Genomic DNA, 18,047 nt, shown 5'->3' on the forward strand with positions numbered 1-18,047 from the left:
ACCGCACTAGGAAACGATATCATCTCTTCTGCTCACTGCTACGGCGGCCGATAGCTAATAGTCTCTCTTCTTCAAACAGTATTTACCAAGCCATGAAAGCAGTCCTCAGTCTCGCGGCCCTCATGGGTTTGGCCTCGGCCAATATCCAGTTCCACTTTGTGCAGCCGACCTGCGACTTCTCCAACTTGGTCACCACTCGCTGCTTGAAGGGACAGCACTGCACTGAAACAAATACGTATGTTCTACTCCGTGTACCTCTTCTCTGGGAAATGTTGTATTAATTGATATAGTTGCAAGCCAAACGCTAGCCACAGGGACCTTTATCCCAGGTCCTTCCGCCGCAACATGGGCTCGACTTCAAAGCCTCGACAAGAGAGAGCCATTTACTCCAGTGACGGTACTTGTGGTCCGGCAAACAACAACATGCTCTGTGACCCCAACAGCACCGTGTACAAGGGTACCTGCTGCAGTGAATACGGATGGGTACGTTTACACGCAGGCGCCACATGCGAATTAAGACTAACTAGGCCAGTGTGGCGACACTTCCGCTCATTGTGGAACCGGCTGTCTCTCCGGCTGCAATAACAACACTCCGCCTTCCAGTGAGCCCTCCAGTGTGCAGCCTGTATCCACCCGAGATTCAGCCCCCACTGGAGTTGCCCCTAGAGACGATGGGCGATGCGGAAAAGATTTTGAAGGTGCCACCTGCGACGCTAAAGGCGATTATGGAGGCTGCTGCTCCTCGTATGGTTATTGCGGTTCTACTGACGGCCACTGTCTTCCGGCTAGTGGATGCCAGAATGGATGTTCCGGCGCTGTTTCCAGCATTGAGTCTGCTACAAGTATCTCCGCTACCAGGCCCCCATCTACTAGTACGTCGGGTGAGCCTGTCCTTGGTAGCCCGACCATCCCTCCCGTTCCTCCCCCTACGCAGCCTACCGGGAATGCCACTGTTGATGGAACGTGTGGTGCCAAATTCGACAACACCATCTGTGGCAGTTGGAGTCAAGGATCATGTTGCTCTTTGTATGGCTACTGTGGTAACACCACTAGCCACTGTGGAGAAGGATGCCAGTCCGGTCCCTGCCTGAACGGCCCTATGGTCCCAGTTCCGGGTCCCAGCCCTGCGCCAGCTGCTCCTAAGCCCGGCACGCTTGAGATCAAGGGTCGCTCTGGCGTTCCTGCTATGCACGCTGGTCTTCTTCCCAATGGAAAGGTCGTATTCTTGGACAAGGTCGAAAACTACACGGAACTTAAACTCCCCAACGGCCATTACGCTTACTCTTCCGAATATGATCCCAATGACCAGAAGCTCACACCTCTTGCCTACAAGACCAATGCTTTCTGTTCTGGTGGTATCTTCCTTGCGAATGGACAATTCTTGTCCGTAGGAGGAAACGCTCCCCTGGATTTCATTGATGACACAGTCGGTGATGGATTCCATGGCCTGCGTTTGCTCGAGCGCTCTATGTCCAATAACTCCCTCGACGGTCAGGCTTGGAATGAACCCGGACCGCAACTCGATACTGCTCGTTGGTATGCCTCTGTCCAAATCATGCCCGACAACACTATCTTTGTTGCTTCTGGCTCCCTTAATGGGCTCGACCCCAGCAAGCCTGAGAACAACAACCCCACTTACGAGATACTCAACGCCGACGGTACTCCCCAAGGCAAAACCATTCCGATGGAGATACTCAGCAAGAACCAGCCTTACTATATGTATCCCTTCATTCATCTCTTGAACGATGGAAACCTCTTCGTCTTCACTTCCAAGTCATCCGAAATATTCAACGTCGGCACCAACACTGTTGTACGCCACCTCCCCGATCTGCCGGGAGACTACCGAACATACCCCAACACTGGTGGGTCCGTCCTTCTTCCCCTCTCGTCGGCCAACCAGTGGAACAATGATATCGTTATCTGCGGTGGAGGACCTTACCAGGACATTACTGCACCCTCTGACCCATCCTGCGGTCGTATCAACGCACTTGCTACCAACCCCAGCTGGGAGCTGGACAGCATGCCCGAAGGTCGTGGCATGGTAGAGGGTACTCTTCTCGCCGATGGTACTGTCATCTGGGTCAATGGCGCCAATGAGGGTGCTCAAGGCTTTGAACTTGCCCTTGCTCCTACTCTTGAAGTTCTCATTTACGACCCCGTCCAGCCCCGTGGCAAGCGCTGGACTACCGGCCCCAAATCTACCATTCCTCGCATGTACCACTCCGTCGCTCTTCTTCTTCTTGACGGGACTCTTCTTATCTCGGGATCCAACCCTGTTGAGCAGCCTGTCCTTGAAACGAGCACTAAGGTTCCTTTCCCCACGGAGTTCCGCAACGAGATCTACACTCCGCCATATCTTCAGGGCAACGTCACTCGCCCTACCGACGTGACCCTCAGCAGCAAGCAACTTAAGGCCGATGGTCAGGACTTCACCATCAAGTTTACCGCCCCTGCAGACTCCAAGGAGGTTAAGGTATCCCTCTACTATGGAGGGTTCGTCACCCACAGCGTTCACATGGGCCACCGTATGGCATTCCTGGACAATACTGGCTTCAAGGCTGGTGACACTGAACAAACCATTACAGTCACTATGCCTCCTAACAGAAATGTCGCTCCAGCTGGCCCATGGGTCGTCTACGTGCTCGTCGATGGTGTCCCTGCCATTGGACAGTTTGTCATGGTTTCATAGGAAAACCCACAGCAGCCTTCAGGGAGATGAATTTCTTTTACGTTTAACGGTACGATTATAATGACTTGGGTTAGTTGTCACTTCTGCGATCTCGAGGCATCTGGTGAGGATGGTCGAGGATCTGTTTACTCTATTATTCGTGCGGTAGTGTATGGTGTAGATGGCCATCGAAGCAAGGTCCCTATCTGGCGCTGCAAAGCGAAGTTGATGGAGTAGATTTAGCTAAATATTTTCCTTCTCTTCATATCTTTCGATGTTTCTCAGGCCTATCTGATCGATCGTGATTTTGTTCACAACTACGTTAGAGAGTGACGATGCTGTACCCTTCCAGATGGAAGCGCTTTCGAAAAGCTGGATCCAAAAAGGTCTCCGGCACTGAAACAACAGACCACGATGATACCAGAGTAAGCAAGCATCGAATAGAATTAATAGTTTTCCGGCCATAAACATCCGACAAGATCCCATTCCGAATTACCATTCATCATTAGAATCGAAAGGAGCTTGTGGATGAACGAACGATCAGACTCCGTTATCCAGAATAGGAAAAGCCCTGCCTCCTTGCCCCAGATATTTCATCCGCGGGTGGGAGTATCAATAGCCTACTATGCCTCCAGCTGAATATCCTACTAAACTCTAAATTGACACCCACTAAACACAGAGGTACTCCACAAGAGTAGTTTAAACGCTTAAAATCAGATTTCTAGAATACATTGTAGCCCAATCAACAGTCTCAAAATCTTCAGTAATGTACAATCTTGGGTAAAGAATAGACGAAGCCAGTCCCGGGCGCTTATGGCATAGGTGTTGCCTCCGTTCTTGATTTCTACGATTTGTCTGCCTTTGCGGCTTCAAAGTAATGCAGCCAACCTTTGAGTCCGTTTCCCACGAGTTGTTCTCGCATGATGGGCCAGAGAATCTCAGATGACATGGTTGCCACGCGCTCCACCAAATCCAGCAGGAGAAGTACGCCCTGGCGAGTAGACGTACTAGCCTCTAGTTCGTCGAAAGGACCCTGACACAACTAAACAACGAGTATTAGCCAAATCACGAGGGGGCGTTCGGAGAAGGGGGTGTTTTAACGTACAATGCTGCCGTCGGGCAATAGACTCGAAATGTACAACGACCACTTGTGTCCAATGACAGTCCAACCGACCATTGACGGGATCAGGCGTTCGGCTTCCGCATCAATGTCTATCCCTTCCCACGTCATGATGATTGTCTCTTGCATCTTTCGCAGCATGGCGGCATGATAGACGGCAAGCCGCATCTCGGCTTCCATAGGTTTGCCTCCATGCGCTTCTACCTGTATAGCACACGCATGCAGAAGGCGACCAGTGTATACGTCCGTCATCGGGCTGAGCGTGGCGTCGAAACTCCCCGACCTATGATTCTCGTAGACTTGACGGACATTGCTGTCGGTGTTTCCGCTGAAGGCAAGGACTAAGTCCACTGTTGCGGACACTGCCTTCCCAGACTTATCCCGGGGCAGGAAATTTGGATGGATGGCTTGCGACTGACTTCAGGCGAGGACGTTAGCTATATCCTAACTGAAGCCAGCTGCAAGTCCGATGATAGGTACTCACACATCATTGATCTCCAGACACCCTGAATCATTCTCAATAACGGTTTCTAGCACATCCCATACGACTCTCGCCCAGGCGTTCTTGTCCTTGCTGTTGTCGTTGCATCGTTTCGCCCTATCGTAAATGGTCTCCATGCGATCCCATAAGGTCTCTAGTAAGTCTTTTTCTCTTGGACTTAGCTCTTTGGGGTCGAACATGTGGGGCTTGATGCTTCTCAAGGCTCTGGAGTCGGCTTCTTGGAAGTGGTCCTGGCGCAAGTCAGTCATCTTTCTAGGCTTCAACGCACGCATGGAGGTAGCTGCAAGGGAAAATATAGAGACTTAAACTGACCTTGTAATATGAAGGAATGAAACCAGTCGCGAATCCATCGGAAAGAATCTCTTCAAGCTTATCCGCCGACGCGATCTGAGTGTCGCGATCTGGTTGTCGGATGCGGATCGGAGGGTTGCATTGTTGGAGAAGAACGCGTGGATTTCGCTCAAGAGTTTGCGAGTCTAGTCTCGTGAACGATGTAGGCTCTATGTTCCAGCAAGGGCCGGAGGAGATGGCTGATGGTGATGATGATGATGATGATGCATCGGCTGTGGATTTAGTTTCGGACGCGTCGTCAGATGAGTCTTCGGGTGAATCATGAATTGATGTTGGACGCGCGGGTGATAAGAGTCGCGGACGGACTCGTCGTATTTGTTCAGAGCGACGCGTTCGCTTTTTGCGACCTCCTGATCGAGAGGACGATTCGCATTCGCGTGCTTCGAACTTTGTCGAAGCTGACGATACGGAATCTATCCAGGGGGCTATTTCCGCCATGGTGGATGGTGCCAATTGCTTCAAATTCACGCGACTTAAAGGATAGGAACTTTAAGGGGTGAGAGTGTCGGTGCGTTTGTTGACCGAATAACGAAGGAGAGTTGGAGATCTTCGTTGTGTTCAAAGGCTCTAAAGTAGCGCTTGTTAATCTACATGTATATTATACAACTTTTTGTAGATATACCGTATATACCGTATATACAATGTATGGTATGGTATGGTATGGTATACGAAGCTAGCCTGATAGAGCTAGCACTAAGTCTTCACAACCAGACCGCAGAGCATTCGAGTACCCCAGAGCACTCAAGATTTCCTATCAGCAGAATGAGTACATCTATTGATAGTAATTACCACAGTAGGACTCACTATAGATCTACAAATGTAGGGAAGTAGTCTAGTCTCGACTCCGAATATGAGTACCTAGGTACCTAGGTATATAAATGAATATCCCAACTCCTCACCTACCCAACATATTCCTTAGACAGATGTATCATAAATCGTATGACAATGGCATGTTTCTCATTCTTTATATTCGCCATCTCCTTCCTAATCATCTCGTTCTTGCTGCTGATTGTCTTCTGTATGCTCCAATTCCTCCCAGCTCGGCAATACTTTTGCGGGGAAGCGAGCCGAGGCATTGAGATAGGTACAATTCAGAGCCGGTCAGGATTGTCTGACCATAACGACTGACTTATGATCGAACGACATTTTCGGCTATCTGCTCTTGATTAAAGTTGGTGGTTCGCTATGGCTTGGTGTGTGGGTAGATATATAATTGTTTGAATTTCTTTCTGGGTTGGTGACTTGATTGAATCGATTGATGTGATTGAGTAAATGGCTTTGTGATCTGCTCTATTGCCTTCGTTTTCTACCATCGTAGTCCCTATATTGCTCCCATACGATTCCTCTACTTGTCACTATCTATTAAATTTAAACATCAAGTACAAGACAAAAGCAACCACCATGCCGACAGCTTCAGAGCGCATCCCCGCCGCCGTGCGCCCTCTCGTCAGCGAGAGAGCTCGCAAGACACTCGACCTGGTAAGCCAAATCCTCCCTCCCTAATCCCTATTCCAATCTCCAAACCCCTAACACGCCTCCCCCCAGGTCGAGAAGTTCGTCAACGAAGAATGCCTCCCCGCCGACCCCGTCTACCACGCACAACTCGGCACCGGCGCCACCCGCTGGACCTACCCGCCCATAATGACCGAACTCAAGACCAAAGCGCGCTCCCTGGGTCTCTGGAACCAATTCCTCGCGGGCCACGAGCACGGCGGCGCCGGCTTCACGAATCTCGAGTACGGACTCATGTGCGAGCAATTAGGGCGGAGCCGGACGGCGTCGGAGGCGACGAACAATGCGGCGCCCGACACGGGGAACATGGAGTTGCTGGCGAAGTATGGGAGTGAGGCGCAGAAGAAGAGGTGGTTGGGGCCGCTGTTGGAGGGCGAGATTAGGTCGTGCTATGTTATGACGGAGCCGGATACGGCGTCGAGTGATGCGACGAATGTGCAGTTGAGTATTAAGAGGGAGGGGAATGAGTATGTTCTTAATGGTCAGGTAAGTTGTTTCTGGGTGTGATGTATGTGGTTGATTGCTGACTCTGAGAATATAGAAATGGTACGACATATCTCATCACCCCTACTGCTGAGTTCGAAGTTCGAAATGAACGACGTCAATCTCAACCTCATTTCTCACACTGATGACTGACATCATATAGGTGGATATCCGGCGCCGGCGACCCACGCTGCAAAGTCTATATCGTGCTCGGCAAGACGGACCCGAACCACGCAGACAAGTACAAGCAGCAATCCATCATCATCGTGCCCTCAGACAGCCCCGGCATCGAGGTGAAGCGCATGCTCTCCGTCTACGGGTACGACGACGCTCCCCACGGACACGCCCACCTCATCTTCCGCAACGTCCGCGTCCCAGCCGAGAACATCGTCCTAGGTGAGGGGAGGGGCTTCGAGGTCATGCAGGGGCGTATGGGTCCCGGCCGCATTCACCATGCCATGCGCTCCATCGGCGCGGTAAGCCGCTCTTCTTCACATTTCTCACTGCCAAATTTGACACTGACCCGAACCCCCACCAGGCCGAAGAAGCCCTCCGTTGGCTCCTAACCCGCGCCAACGCACCGCACAAGCAACCCTTCGGCAAGCAGCTCTCCGAGCAGGGCGTGATCCTGCAATGGATGGCGAAATCCCGCATCGAGATCGACGCGGCCAGGCTCATCGTGCTCAACGCCGCGGCCGCCATCGACGCCGGCAACGCGAAAACCGCACTCGTCGAGATCGCGCAGGCTAAGATCCTCGTGCCGAACATGGCGTTGGATGTCATCGATCGTGCTGTGCAGACACACGGCGCGGAGGGCATCTGCCAGGACACTCCCCTTGCGTACATGTGGGCGCAGGTTAGGACTGTTAGGATTGCGGATGGACCGGACGAGGCGCATTTGGAGCAGTTGGGGAAGAAGGAAAATAAGAAGGCTGCTGAAGCTAGGGATCTCATTCAGAGGCAGGTGGAGAAGACGGATGCGCTATTCAAGAAGTACGGGACCAAGGAATTGGGACCGTGTCCGAGGTTGTAGGGTGAACTAGAGTGGCGCTCAGAGGATTTGTGGTTTGGGAATTAGGATAATAGATTTGAGCCCATTGGGATTGGACGACCGTAGTATGTTACTATTTAGACTGGCAGATTCCAGGTCAGGGGATCACCAATCAATCGGATATTTTGAAGACTACAAAGGCCCGCTGCTAGCCATGGCACCAGGAACCAATTCGTGATATCGGGGTATCTAGTAACGACTTACCCGTGCAGGAGCATGAGTATAGTCCCTGGATTTGATTTGAGGACTTGGGGAAGAAAGTGTGAAGCATTAGAAGGCGCAGATTGGATGAGCTGTATATGTTTTGCATTGTACAGGTGTTGCGGCCGGGTTTGTATTTGTGTGAGTGCATCAGGGACCATGCGATCGCTGGATGTTGATGACTCAATGATATCCAAATGAATGGCCCGTTCCTTTCCAAACGCCCTTCTCGCACCTTAACCAACGTGACCTTCCAACCGCATCTCACTCATCTTACCTGCCCTGGTCATGCTTACATCTTGCCCAAGTTATTTCACTCAACTTAACCATCCTAGTCAACCTGCTCATTTTGTCCTGTCAATTATGACCCTGCTCATCATGCCTAATATCTCAGCTTGCCCATTTTCATCTTGGCTGTCTTCCTCGTCATAATCTTTTTCATCTTAACTGCCTTCCTCGTCTTCACTGCTGTCCTCATCTTCATCACTCCCTTCTTTAAAAAACCTCCTCAAACCCCTGACCCTCGTCTCCCCCCTCTGCAGCCTCGCCGTATCAAACATCCCCTGCATGACGTTTGCCATAGTATTGCTTCTGCTACTCCGCTCAGAACGGCTGGAACCTTCTCTTCGACGCGCTACTTCGGTTCTCACCTGCCATGATGACGGGACTCTAGGGGCGAGGAGCACCTCACCCCTCGGAGAGAGTCGTGGCGGTGTGAAGGATGGTCTTGGGGATCGGAAGCGACGCGGTGGTTGAGGTGGTTGAGGTAGAGGTGACTGTGGTTGCGGTGGCTGTGGTGGCTGTGGTTGCGGTAACGAAGGGAAGTGGGCCATAGATCCAATTTCTGGAATTACCCGGTCTGACAAATCCGATGAGGCGTGATTGCTTGCATGGGTACCTCCGCCATTGATGCGTGATGGGCTTGAGCTGTTTGGATCGAGAATGCTTGCATAGGTCCTTCTACCGTTGATATGTGATGGGCTTGGACGGGTTGGGTTCAGGGCGCTTGCATAAGTCCTTCTGCCGTTGCTAGACGTTGGACTTGGACTATCTGGATTGGAGGTACTTGCATAAGTCCTTCCGCCGTTGAGGTAGGATGGACTTGAACTATTTGCCCCTCTACCGTTGTTGCAGAATGGACTCGGACTGTTCGGGTTGAAGACGCTTGCATAGGCACCTCTACTGTCGGTGTAGTAGGGACTCGGACTATTTGGGGTGCGGGTGCTTCCATGTGGATTTGAACTACTTGCCCCTCTACCGTTGTTGCAGAATGGACTCGGACTGTTCGGGTTGAATAAGCTTGCATAGGCACCTCTACCGTCAGTGTAGTAGGGATTCGGACTATTCGGGTTGAGGACGGTTGCATAGGCACCTCTACCGTCAGTGTAGTAGGGATTCGGAATGTTCGGGTTGAGGACGGTTGCATAGGCACATCTACCGTCGGCGAAGTTGGGACCCAGACTGATTGGGTCGATGGCGCCTGCATAGTTGCCTCCGCTGCTGGGGAATGGTGGACTGTTTGGGTGATGACGGATGCTGAAGCAGACATTTCCGCCGTTTATGATTAGTGGAGTATGTACGTTGAAGGTGCCAGTGAACGATCTTATGCCGCTGTCGGGTGTGTTTGGGATGTTCTGGTTTGAATTGTTTGACTTTGGAGTGTTTGGGTTAGGAATGCTTGAGTTTGGAGTGTTTCTGTTAGGAGTGCTTATGGGGTTGGTGATGCCTTGCTGTTGATGGTTGTTGGGCTGACTTTGATCTTCGGCATTATTGGCCTTGCTGCCGCCGGGAGTTTCAGCACCATCATCAGGCATGTTGGAATAAAGAGCTGTCTAAGTAAAATCAATTCTGCTGTAAGAACGAGTGCGAAAGGTGCTCGATGCCAGTGGCAGGCCTTAAAGTTGCGATGCTATAAAGCCTCTTGCATTAAGCGGCCCACGTGTAGGATAGAGAGCCTTGTAAGACCTATTGTATCGTAGAAGATGTGTAATTGATGCGATCCCAGCGCGTAAGCATATGTATGTTAGAGTGTAGAGAAGATGTCTCCCAGAGAGCTTGGGTTGACCTTCAACCGCTTCTTGACCTTTGGAGAAAGAGCGAAGAGCATTCTTGTCGAGTAAGTCAAACCTACCAATCTGGAAGGCGAATCTGTGATAACTTGTTTAAGCGTTCATTCCTCGGCAGCATTTAAATCAGGCGTATAGACATTACCTATCCGAGGCTGAGCCAGGAGGTGGATAATGATTGACTTGACCGAATTAAAGCATCGGCCTTTTAGATGTATACCGATCAGCTGAGCATCGTGAAAGCATGGTGCAGGATGCGTAGAATGTTTGGGGGTTCCATTCTGGTGCTTTCGAAGATTGGATATCACGACAGCGAGAGAGGCAGAACGTATGAGAATCAGAATCTCCACATTCGGCTGGGACCTAGCACAGAACAGTGAATGCCTCAAAAACGAATTAGATTGGGCAAAGAGAGCGAAGGAAAGGGGGTATATGTCAACCAGTCTAGAAGCTAGCAAACGATGCATGCAAGACAAGGAAAAGAAGCACAACTCCCGCTACCGTAAGACACAAAACCATACGAAAGCTCCAAAATAATTTAATAATCAAGGCGTGGCACAAATCTTAAATCGAGTCGTTAAATTCGTTCCGGTCTTCTATCAATCGTCATGGCGATTGACATGTTAAAAGATCGAGTGTGCAGCGCCGGACTCCTCATTTGCGCTCCCGCACTTGTCCATTCTCCTCTGCCTTAGCACCAGTTGTTTCTGTAGCGCCTTCGAGGGATGGGAGTGCCTCGATCTCCCCGAGTTTGCGGTCACCAGTACTCTCACCTGGCGTCACAGGCCCGAGTCCTGACACGGGTGAATTCTGCCATTTGGCGACATCCTTCTTCAATGCCTCAAGTTCCTTCTGGAATTTCTTTCCATAAAAGTCGATGTAGAAAGTGGCGCCATTGTAGATACTCCATATGAAGACTACGACCAGGAACAAACCGCTTGGCCATCGGTACCAAAACCAAATTGGGCAGGGCAGCATCGTTATGACGGCGTATGAATACTGGATGAGCATGAAAGCAGGCTCTTGTAGAGAATCCGGCAAGGAGAGGACAATTTTGCCGATCCAAGTCTTCGCGTATGACTTCCTCAGCCACACGAACGATGTCAAACGGCCTGCAGCAATTTTCTCGCGCTTGCGAACGGTAATGCCAAAATGATAGCTAAGCTGCCAAAAGGCATAGGGAAATGTAGCCCAGAGCATCATCTGGAACAGGGTATAATGCTCCGGTGAGCCAGGTGCCGAGAAACGGATAGTGTAAATGGCAGGGTAGTTATCGCGCTGGAACTCAGGCGAGAGAAGGTGGACGAGGCAGTGAAGTGTAACCGGAGGCATGATGTGTATGAATAGACTTGCAAGAATCAGCGCAACGCTTTCGGAGGATAGAGGATGAACTTACCTGACAACCTTGTCCATAGAATGGAAGACCAGAGAATTCCGCCACATGGCGATGGCGACCGCATTGTTTCCGTAAGCCAAGCAGTAGCTGCTGATAAAAAGGCGTTTGGACGAAGGGAAAACCCAGATACTGAGGATGAGGAGGAGGTTGACGAAGTAGCAAAGATCGGCGAGAAAATAGTGGTACTCCTTCTTCTTGTAGGTGTAGAATCGGATTGGCATGAAGTAAAGCATCTGGCCCGTGTACCAGTGTGGGAAGTACTGCGGGAATGCGCCGATAAGGTAGCCAGAAATGAAGATATTTAATACTCCAGCGATGAATGAAGCCTTCTCGCGTGCGGTGACAGCTGTCTGCGATTTCCACTGCCCGTGAAGACGGTCGACGGACTTCCGCATCCGCGCTCGGTACTTGTCGAGCTGTTCGTCTGGGGTTGGGACCCTTCGACGCCATTCTTCCACAACTCTGTCCCTAGCATTCATACCAGTACCCTTGAGTCGCGACTGCTGGCGCTTGAACTTGTCGGCTTGTGATTGCAAGGAAGCCTGCCACTTCTCTACTCTTTGTTGTAGGGCCAGGTTCTCGACAAAATCGAACATGGTGATGCGCTCGACGGGTGGGAAGAAGGAGCTTTCATCTTCGGACTGGTATGAATGGATGCTTGCGGAGTATGAAGGTGTTTGAGAGAGCGAGGGCGTTGTTGCTGGCTGGGTTTGAGTACCCTCGCCGAGTAGTGCTGTACCGGCATGGGTGGAATCGCCCGGGAGGGGGTTTCCAGAGAGGTCAGAGATACCGCGCAACTCTGGTTCGGACTTGGATTGGGGGTGTATCGGGGGTGAATTTGAGGTAGACATGACGAATGAATCCTCTGGGACGGAGTCTAGTCCCGAGGGGACACGGCGATGGGAGGGACGCTGCAGATGTCGCGGAGGAGATATAGCTGCCATTTTGTTTTGTCAGTATCACTCGTTCTTATTGTTGTTGTTGTTGGTGCTGCAGTTGGAGCTTGGACTTGGGGAGAGGCGAGGGAGGACCATCCTTTGGGCTGAAGAGCCAGACAAGGACGGAAATGATAAAGGGAAAGAGAATGTGGAAAAGGGTATGTACGAACAGGGCTATATGAGTAATATGAGTAAGCTGGCTGTTGGTATTCCAGAGCTTGTTCTCATGACAAGTTTCCGTTCCAGATAGGTGATATGGAATAAAGACAAAAGAGCTCCAGGCCTGTGATCTGCGGGGAAGACAAGTGTGGGAGGGATGGTGCTTGATAGGCCTAAGTTGTGGCGAGTGAGTTTACGTGCGTGTTGGATGGAGGTTGCTTTGTAAAGACTCGAAAGGATGTAGAAGGGATGGTATGATGGTTATGGGGGGAGGAAGAGGAGGATAATGGAGAGAGAGGGAGGTCGTGGGCGGAATGATTGGAGGTTGTTGGTTGTTGCTCGTTAACCCAGGCAGCGTCATAGGATCAACACGGAGGCCGATGCCAAGAGGAACCTTTCTTATAACCAGGTATGTACTCACGTTTGCGGGCACGTCTCCTGTTCACGAGATGGCGTTATGTGGCTAGTTACGGAGTATAGTGGTTATTAACATGAAGATAAGAATAACAAATACTGGTGCAGAGAAAAGGGAAGAGAAGGGAGAACCATAAGTACAGTAGCTACCTAGGTACGTAGGTAGTTTCGTCATACCTTACAATGACTACCTAACCTAATGTACCTACCTACCTAGCTAGCACCGTCTAGGTACCTAACTATAGGTACCGAAGTCCAGAGCCCGAAGTCCAAAGTCCAAAGGCCCCTCGAAAGCTGTTACTATAACTGCGAAATATCTCTAGATCATCGTAAAGATGGTACTAATAGTACAGGTGGGTGGGAGTTATATATATCATCTTGCCCAATCTGTGATGAATAAGGTACACTCCCACTGTAATGTCCAAAACCACCTCTATCCTGCGGGTTATTATGTGCAGATTGCATAATCTCAGTAGTAATCTCAGTGAGACCAGTTCAACCGTTCACTATTAGACATATTGCCATATCTAGGTATATATATTCAATGTGGGAGTATAACAACCTTGGTACCTAACTAGAGTATAAGTATAGGTACATAGATACCATAGTCGTAGTCGGTTATGTCCATGTACATGTACAAGTACTGTTAGTATTGGACGGATTGGAATTACGGTAGGCGGTTAGGCTGAATCACGACGCGCCTCCGCCAAACACGCGAACTCCAATCCACCACCAACTACCCACCCTTGATAACACACGCAACTATCAGTACCTCCCCTCCATCACCAGAATCATTCCTCCTCTGGTCTGATATTTCGCCTTCATTCTATTGGTATCACGGCGCCCACTCGCTGGGAGACAGCTCGCCGACATGGGGAAGCTCGTGCAACTGGAGGTCAACAGTAAGCGACAGGCGCGCTCCCATCACCATCACCATTCATATCTGGCAACCAACCCAACTGACTTATGCGCGCTCCTCAGACTTTAAATCCTATCGCGGACATCATGTCCTGCTCTTCGGGGATTCGTACTTCACCTCCATCATCGGTCCCAATGGCTCCGGTAAATCCAATTCGTAAGCTCTCCTACAGCACAAGATTTCCAATAGTCCCCACTTTCTTGCGCGCGCATCTTTGCTGACAGCATACGACTATGTAGCATGGACGCCATTTCCTTCGTCCTCGGAATTAAGTCATCTCATCTACGATCATCCACATTGAAAGATCTCATTTACCGCGGACGCATCATTCGAACCACAAAGATCAACGAAGACGGCACCGCAACCGAAGCCAACGGCGACGACCAAAATGGCGCTATACAGGACAATGGCGATTCGCAGCCCGCCAGCCAGCGCGGTGATCCACAGACCGCGTGGGTTATGGCCGTCTTTGAGGACGACGCGGGGCAGGTCCACAAATGGAAGCGCAGCATCACCAGCTCCTACACTAGCGAATATAGAATTGACGGCCGCACTGTATCGCAGCAGCAATACAACAGTGCGCTGGAAGAACAAAGCATCCTGATCAAGGCGCGAAACTTCCTAGTCTTCCAGGGTGACGTCGAGAACGTCGCATCGCAGAATCCGAAAGACCTCACCCGTCTCGTGGAGCAGATTTCCGGTAGTCTGGAATACAAGGCCCAGTATGAGCGCCTAAAAGCAGAAGCCGAGAACGCCACCGTCAACCAGACCGACCACCTCCAGACGCGCCGTCAGATCAACGCCGAGATGAAGCAATGGCAGGAACACAAGTCTGCAGCGGACGATCTCGAGAAGAAAGAGGCCGCAAAGGCCGAGGCCATCGTGACACACGTCTTGTGGAAGCTCTTCCACTTCCAGCAAACCATCGCAGAATCAAGTGAAGAGATTGCGAAACACAAAGAAGAGCTGAAGCAACATAAGCGGGGTGTCGAAAAATATGAAAAGAGCTTAGAACAAGCCCAGCAGGCTCAGGCAAAGGCTTCTCGAGAGGCTAACAAGACCGTCAAGGCGATTAGAGGCAAAGAGAAGGAGATCGAGGACGCAGAGAACAACCTGGTTCCAATCGATGAGAAGATCAAGATCTCCACAGCGGACGTTCACAAATACGAGGAGCGCATTGCTGCCATCTCGAAGGAGCGTGAAACCCAAGTCCAGCAGATCGCAAAATTCGAAAAGGACCTAGCGACGGTGCAGAAAGCACAAGACAAATGGGAGAAAGAGGCTGCCGCTGCCGCCAAACAACAGGGTAAAGAGCTTTCGCAGGCTGACTTCGAAGAATACACCAGGCTGCGTGGAGATGTGACCAAGCAGACACACGCCAATCAGAATCAGATCAACAGACTTGAACAGGAGATTCGCACCGAGCAGGATTCCGTCCGAAATCTCAAGCAGAAAGTCGATGATTCCCAAAGTCGAGTCAGCAGATTCGAGACTGACATCAAGGAACTCCAGGAGCAGCAGCGTCAAGCGCAAGCGCGCCTCAAGGATCTGGAGAAGGAAAGAGCCTCCAAGCAACACGCCTTAGACAAGCATCGAGCCACTCGCCAGTCGACTGAAAAAATGCGGACAGAGCTAGACCAGAATTTGCGTGAGGCCCTCTTCAGACTACGCGAAGCCGATTCCGGCCGTCGTCAGAGCGAAAGAGAGCGCAAAGCTCGAGAGTCCGTCAACAAGATGAGACAGCTATTCGGCACGGGTGTCTATGGTCGATATAGCGATCTCGTCAAGCCCAAGCAGAAGAAGTACGAGAGGGCTGTTGAGACGTTGCTTGGATGGCATATGGATGCTATCATCGTGGACACTGATCGAACGGCTAAGCAGTGCATTAGGTACTTGAAGGAGCAGAAGGTCGGCGTTTTCACATTCATCCCTCTTGACACAATCACCGTCATGGCTGTAAACCAGAACCTTAAGGGTATGCATAAGGGCATGCGCCTTGGCATTGACTGCATCGATTACGACGGCCATCTCGAGCGAGCCATGGCGTCCGCCTGTGGCAACTCAATGATCTGTGACGACATCAATGTCGCAAAGTATCTGTGCTACGAGAAGCGTGTAGATGCCAAAGCCGTGACGCTCGATGGCACGGTCATTGCCAAAGGAGGTACTATCACTGGTGGACGCCTTGGCTCCGATAAGAGCGGACAGCGCTTCAATGAGGCTCACATTGAACGACTCCAACGAGAAATTGATAAGATCAAATCTCAGATGGACGCTCTTCCTCGTTATGACCGCCGTGATCCCGAGCATGAAACTCTCGAGAATGAAGTTGCTGACCTTACCGATCAAATCTCGCGCACAACCGAGGAAATCAAAGCCCTGGCACGCAACCTTGACAGCAAGAAGAAGGAGCTGCAGCACCACAAACAGCAGCTAAAGGAGTGGCAACCTAAGTACAACGATGAGGAGCGCCAATTGCAAGCATTGCAACAAGAATTCAAGGGCTACCAGACGGCAGTAGACCAAGTTGTTGACCAGGTCTTTGCGGCATTTTGTCAGCGCCTCGGGTACGCTAACATTCGCGACTACGAGCAGCAGCAAGGAAAGGCGCAGCAGGAGGCCCTCGAGAAGAAATCGGAATTCGCACGTCAGCGGGACAAGATTGAGCGGATCCTCGGCTACCACAAGGAACAGCTCAGTTCTTTGGACGAGCGCACGCAAAATATGCGAGACAGAGTTGAACGAAGTCAAAAGAACGTCGATGAGTTCGAGGCAGAGAAGGAGACGCTGCAGGGCGAGATTGATGTTCTTCAAGCTGAGCTCGAGAGGCTCAACGAGACCTACGAGGAGCTGAACGAAAAACTTGCGGAGCGAACAAAGGTTGTGAAGGAGGCACGCGCAGAACTCGAGGAACGCAACAAGGCCGTCAAGGGCGTGATTAAGGCTGTCGAAGAAGAGGAGGCCAAGATCAAGCGCACAGCTGACAGCCGGTACGTCCTCTTAAAGGACTGTCGTCAAAAATTCCTCAAGATTCCACTGGCCGAGGGCTCCGCATCTCTGGACGCAATCCCATTGCAAGGTGTAGGAGGCCCCGACCCAGATGCCATGGACGTGGACGAAGAAGACATCGATGCAACTCAGATCCAGCAACCCGAAATTGACGACTTTGGCGTCGAGGTGGACTTCGATGAGCTTGACGACGAACTTAAAGAGGTACGATTGAATGTAGATACAAGCCTATGTAACCTACTAACCTTGCACAGGATGACTCACCGGAATGCGGCACCAGACTTGAAGAAAAGATATCCGCGCTCGACGCCGAGATCGCCGCAGCAGACCGAAACGTCGACAAGCGCGCCGGCGACAAACTCCACGAAGTCGAAAACCGACTCAAAGACACAACCAAAGTGTTCGAGACCGCGCGCAAGGAAGCCGTGCGGGCGCGAAAGGAATTCGAAGAAGTCAAGCAGAAACGCCTCGACGCCTTCCAAAAGGCCTTCAACCACATCTCCGACAACATCGGCGGAACGTACAAAGACCTCACAAAGAGTCGCGAGTTTCCCCTCGGAGGCCAGGCCTACCTGGACATGGAAGACAGCACAGAGCCGTACAACGCGGGTCTCAAGTACCACGCCATGCCCCCACTCAAGCGCTTCAGAGACATGGAGCACCTGTCCGGTGGCGAGAAGACGATTGCCGCACTCGCGCTGCTGTTCGCAATCCATTCCTACCAGCCGAGTCCGTTCTTCGTGCTCGACGAGGTGGACGCCGCGCTCGACAACGTCAACGTCGGTCGTGTTGCGAAATACGTCCGGGAACATGCCAGCCCTGGCATGCAGTTCATCGTCATCTCGCTCAAGGCGGGTCTATTCCAGGAGAGTGAGAGTTTAGTTGGTGTTATGAGAGACCAGGCGAAGATGAGCTCGAGGGTCGTTAGTTTGGACGTAAGTTACCACCCCTCCCTTTTCTATGCATCAAGCATGCTAACAATCCGATGTAGTTGAGGAAATACCAACCCTCCTAATCAACCCTTCACGGATATAACAGCGCATATCAATAATGGAGGGCATCCAGCTTGATGCATGTACGAAAGCATAGCTTCTTTACCCGCGAGGCTTTCTCCCGTAAAGTCTACCCTTCCAATTCATTCGAAAGAAGTAGAAATATCATTTTCCATCATGGCTGTGCACTTGTAGTATACCTCCTATACCAAAGATTTCCAATGTCAAGATCAATTTACTTTTTGAAGAAATAGGTGTGGTTTCAA

General features: G+C 51.1%; 6 protein-coding genes across 6 annotated transcripts; 3 read left to right on the forward strand and 3 right to left on the reverse strand.

Annotated features, from left to right (window-relative positions):
• Nucleotides 1–345: 345 nt before the first annotated feature.
• Nucleotides 346–2,689, forward strand: BU24DRAFT_430530 (carbohydrate-binding module family 18; the record flags this gene model as incomplete). Its single annotated transcript, XM_033529819.1, has 2 exons — nucleotides 346–483; nucleotides 533–2,689. The coding sequence occupies 2 exons, from the start codon at nucleotides 346–348 to the stop codon at nucleotides 2,687–2,689; spliced, it is 2,295 nt and encodes a 764-aa protein (XP_033390439.1).
• Nucleotides 2,690–3,103: 414 nt separating this feature from the next.
• On the reverse strand, nucleotides 3,104–5,233 carry BU24DRAFT_417753 (uncharacterized protein). Its single transcript, XM_033526802.1, has 4 exons — nucleotides 4,603–5,233; nucleotides 4,273–4,520; nucleotides 3,774–4,206; nucleotides 3,104–3,710 (listed from the first exon to the last, which is right to left on the reverse strand). The coding sequence occupies exons 1-4, from the start codon at nucleotides 5,077–5,079 to the stop codon at nucleotides 3,513–3,515; spliced, it is 1,356 nt and encodes a 451-aa protein (XP_033390440.1). The 5' UTR covers nucleotides 5,080–5,233; the 3' UTR covers nucleotides 3,104–3,512.
• A 637-nt stretch (nucleotides 5,234–5,870) lies between these two features.
• On the forward strand, nucleotides 5,871–7,768 carry BU24DRAFT_446965 (acyl-CoA dehydrogenase NM domain-like protein). The gene is made up of 5 exons (XM_033530796.1): nucleotides 5,871–6,120; nucleotides 6,187–6,639; nucleotides 6,695–6,699; nucleotides 6,800–7,112; nucleotides 7,175–7,768. Exons 1-5 carry the CDS (start codon nucleotides 6,043–6,045, stop codon nucleotides 7,667–7,669), a joined length of 1,344 nt encoding a protein of 447 aa, XP_033390441.1. The 5' UTR covers nucleotides 5,871–6,042; the 3' UTR covers nucleotides 7,670–7,768.
• Nucleotides 7,769–8,331: 563 nt separating this feature from the next.
• BU24DRAFT_488391 (uncharacterized protein) lies at nucleotides 8,332–9,702 on the reverse strand (the record flags this gene model as incomplete). The annotated part of the gene is made up of 1 exon (XM_033533544.1): nucleotides 8,332–9,702. One exon carries the CDS (start codon nucleotides 9,700–9,702, stop codon nucleotides 8,332–8,334), a length of 1,371 nt encoding a protein of 456 aa, XP_033390442.1.
• Nucleotides 9,703–10,608: 906 nt separating this feature from the next.
• BU24DRAFT_405009 (uncharacterized protein) lies at nucleotides 10,609–12,294 on the reverse strand (the record flags this gene model as incomplete). Its single annotated transcript, XM_033525676.1, has 2 exons — nucleotides 10,609–11,302; nucleotides 11,351–12,294. 2 exons carry the CDS (start codon nucleotides 12,292–12,294, stop codon nucleotides 10,609–10,611), a joined length of 1,638 nt encoding a protein of 545 aa, XP_033390443.1.
• A 1,320-nt stretch (nucleotides 12,295–13,614) lies between these two features.
• BU24DRAFT_363155 (putative cohesin complex subunit) lies at nucleotides 13,615–18,020 on the forward strand. Its single transcript, XM_033524200.1, has 5 exons — nucleotides 13,615–13,763; nucleotides 13,843–13,936; nucleotides 14,020–16,993; nucleotides 17,044–17,724; nucleotides 17,781–18,020. Exons 1-5 carry the CDS (start codon nucleotides 13,733–13,735, stop codon nucleotides 17,802–17,804), a joined length of 3,804 nt encoding a protein of 1,267 aa, XP_033390444.1. The 5' UTR covers nucleotides 13,615–13,732; the 3' UTR covers nucleotides 17,805–18,020.
• Nucleotides 18,021–18,047: the final 27 nt, after the last annotated feature.

This window comes from Aaosphaeria arxii (assembly GCF_010015735.1).
Source record: "Aaosphaeria arxii CBS 175.79 unplaced genomic scaffold BU24scaffold_1, whole genome shotgun sequence".
NCBI lineage: Eukaryota > Fungi > Ascomycota > Dothideomycetes > Pleosporales > Aaosphaeria > Aaosphaeria arxii.

What these genes read in the sequence shown, in the direction of transcription:
- BU24DRAFT_417753 (XM_033526802.1), bottom strand. Translation starts at nt 5,079, where the DNA reads ATGGCGGAAATAGCCCCCTGGATAGATTCCGTATCGTCAGCTTCGACA. An exon ending in TCATTCCTTCATATTACAAG is followed by an intron (nt 4,521 to 4,602) that starts GTCAGTTTAAGT and finishes GACTTGCGCCAG; the next exon opens with GACCACTTCCAAGAAGCCGA. An exon ending in TATTGCCCGACGGCAGCATT is followed by an intron (nt 3,711 to 3,773) that starts GTACGTTAAAAC and finishes CTCGTTGTTTAG; the next exon opens with TTGTGTCAGGGTCCTTTCGA.
- BU24DRAFT_446965 (XM_033530796.1), top strand. Translation starts at nt 6,043, where the DNA reads ATGCCGACAGCTTCAGAGCGCATCCCCGCCGCCGTGCGCCCTCTCGTC. An exon ending in CTCGCAAGACACTCGACCTG is followed by an intron (nt 6,121 to 6,186) that starts GTAAGCCAAATC and finishes GCCTCCCCCCAG; the next exon opens with GTCGAGAAGTTCGTCAACGA. An exon ending in CCATGCGCTCCATCGGCGCG is followed by an intron (nt 7,113 to 7,174) that starts GTAAGCCGCTCT and finishes AACCCCCACCAG; the next exon opens with GCCGAAGAAGCCCTCCGTTG.
- BU24DRAFT_363155 (XM_033524200.1), top strand. Translation starts at nt 13,733, where the DNA reads ATGGGGAAGCTCGTGCAACTGGAGGTCAACA. An exon ending in GGCTCCGGTAAATCCAATTC is followed by an intron (nt 13,937 to 14,019) that starts GTAAGCTCTCCT and finishes ACGACTATGTAG; the next exon opens with CATGGACGCCATTTCCTTCG. An exon ending in TTGACGACGAACTTAAAGAG is followed by an intron (nt 16,994 to 17,043) that starts GTACGATTGAAT and finishes AACCTTGCACAG; the next exon opens with GATGACTCACCGGAATGCGG.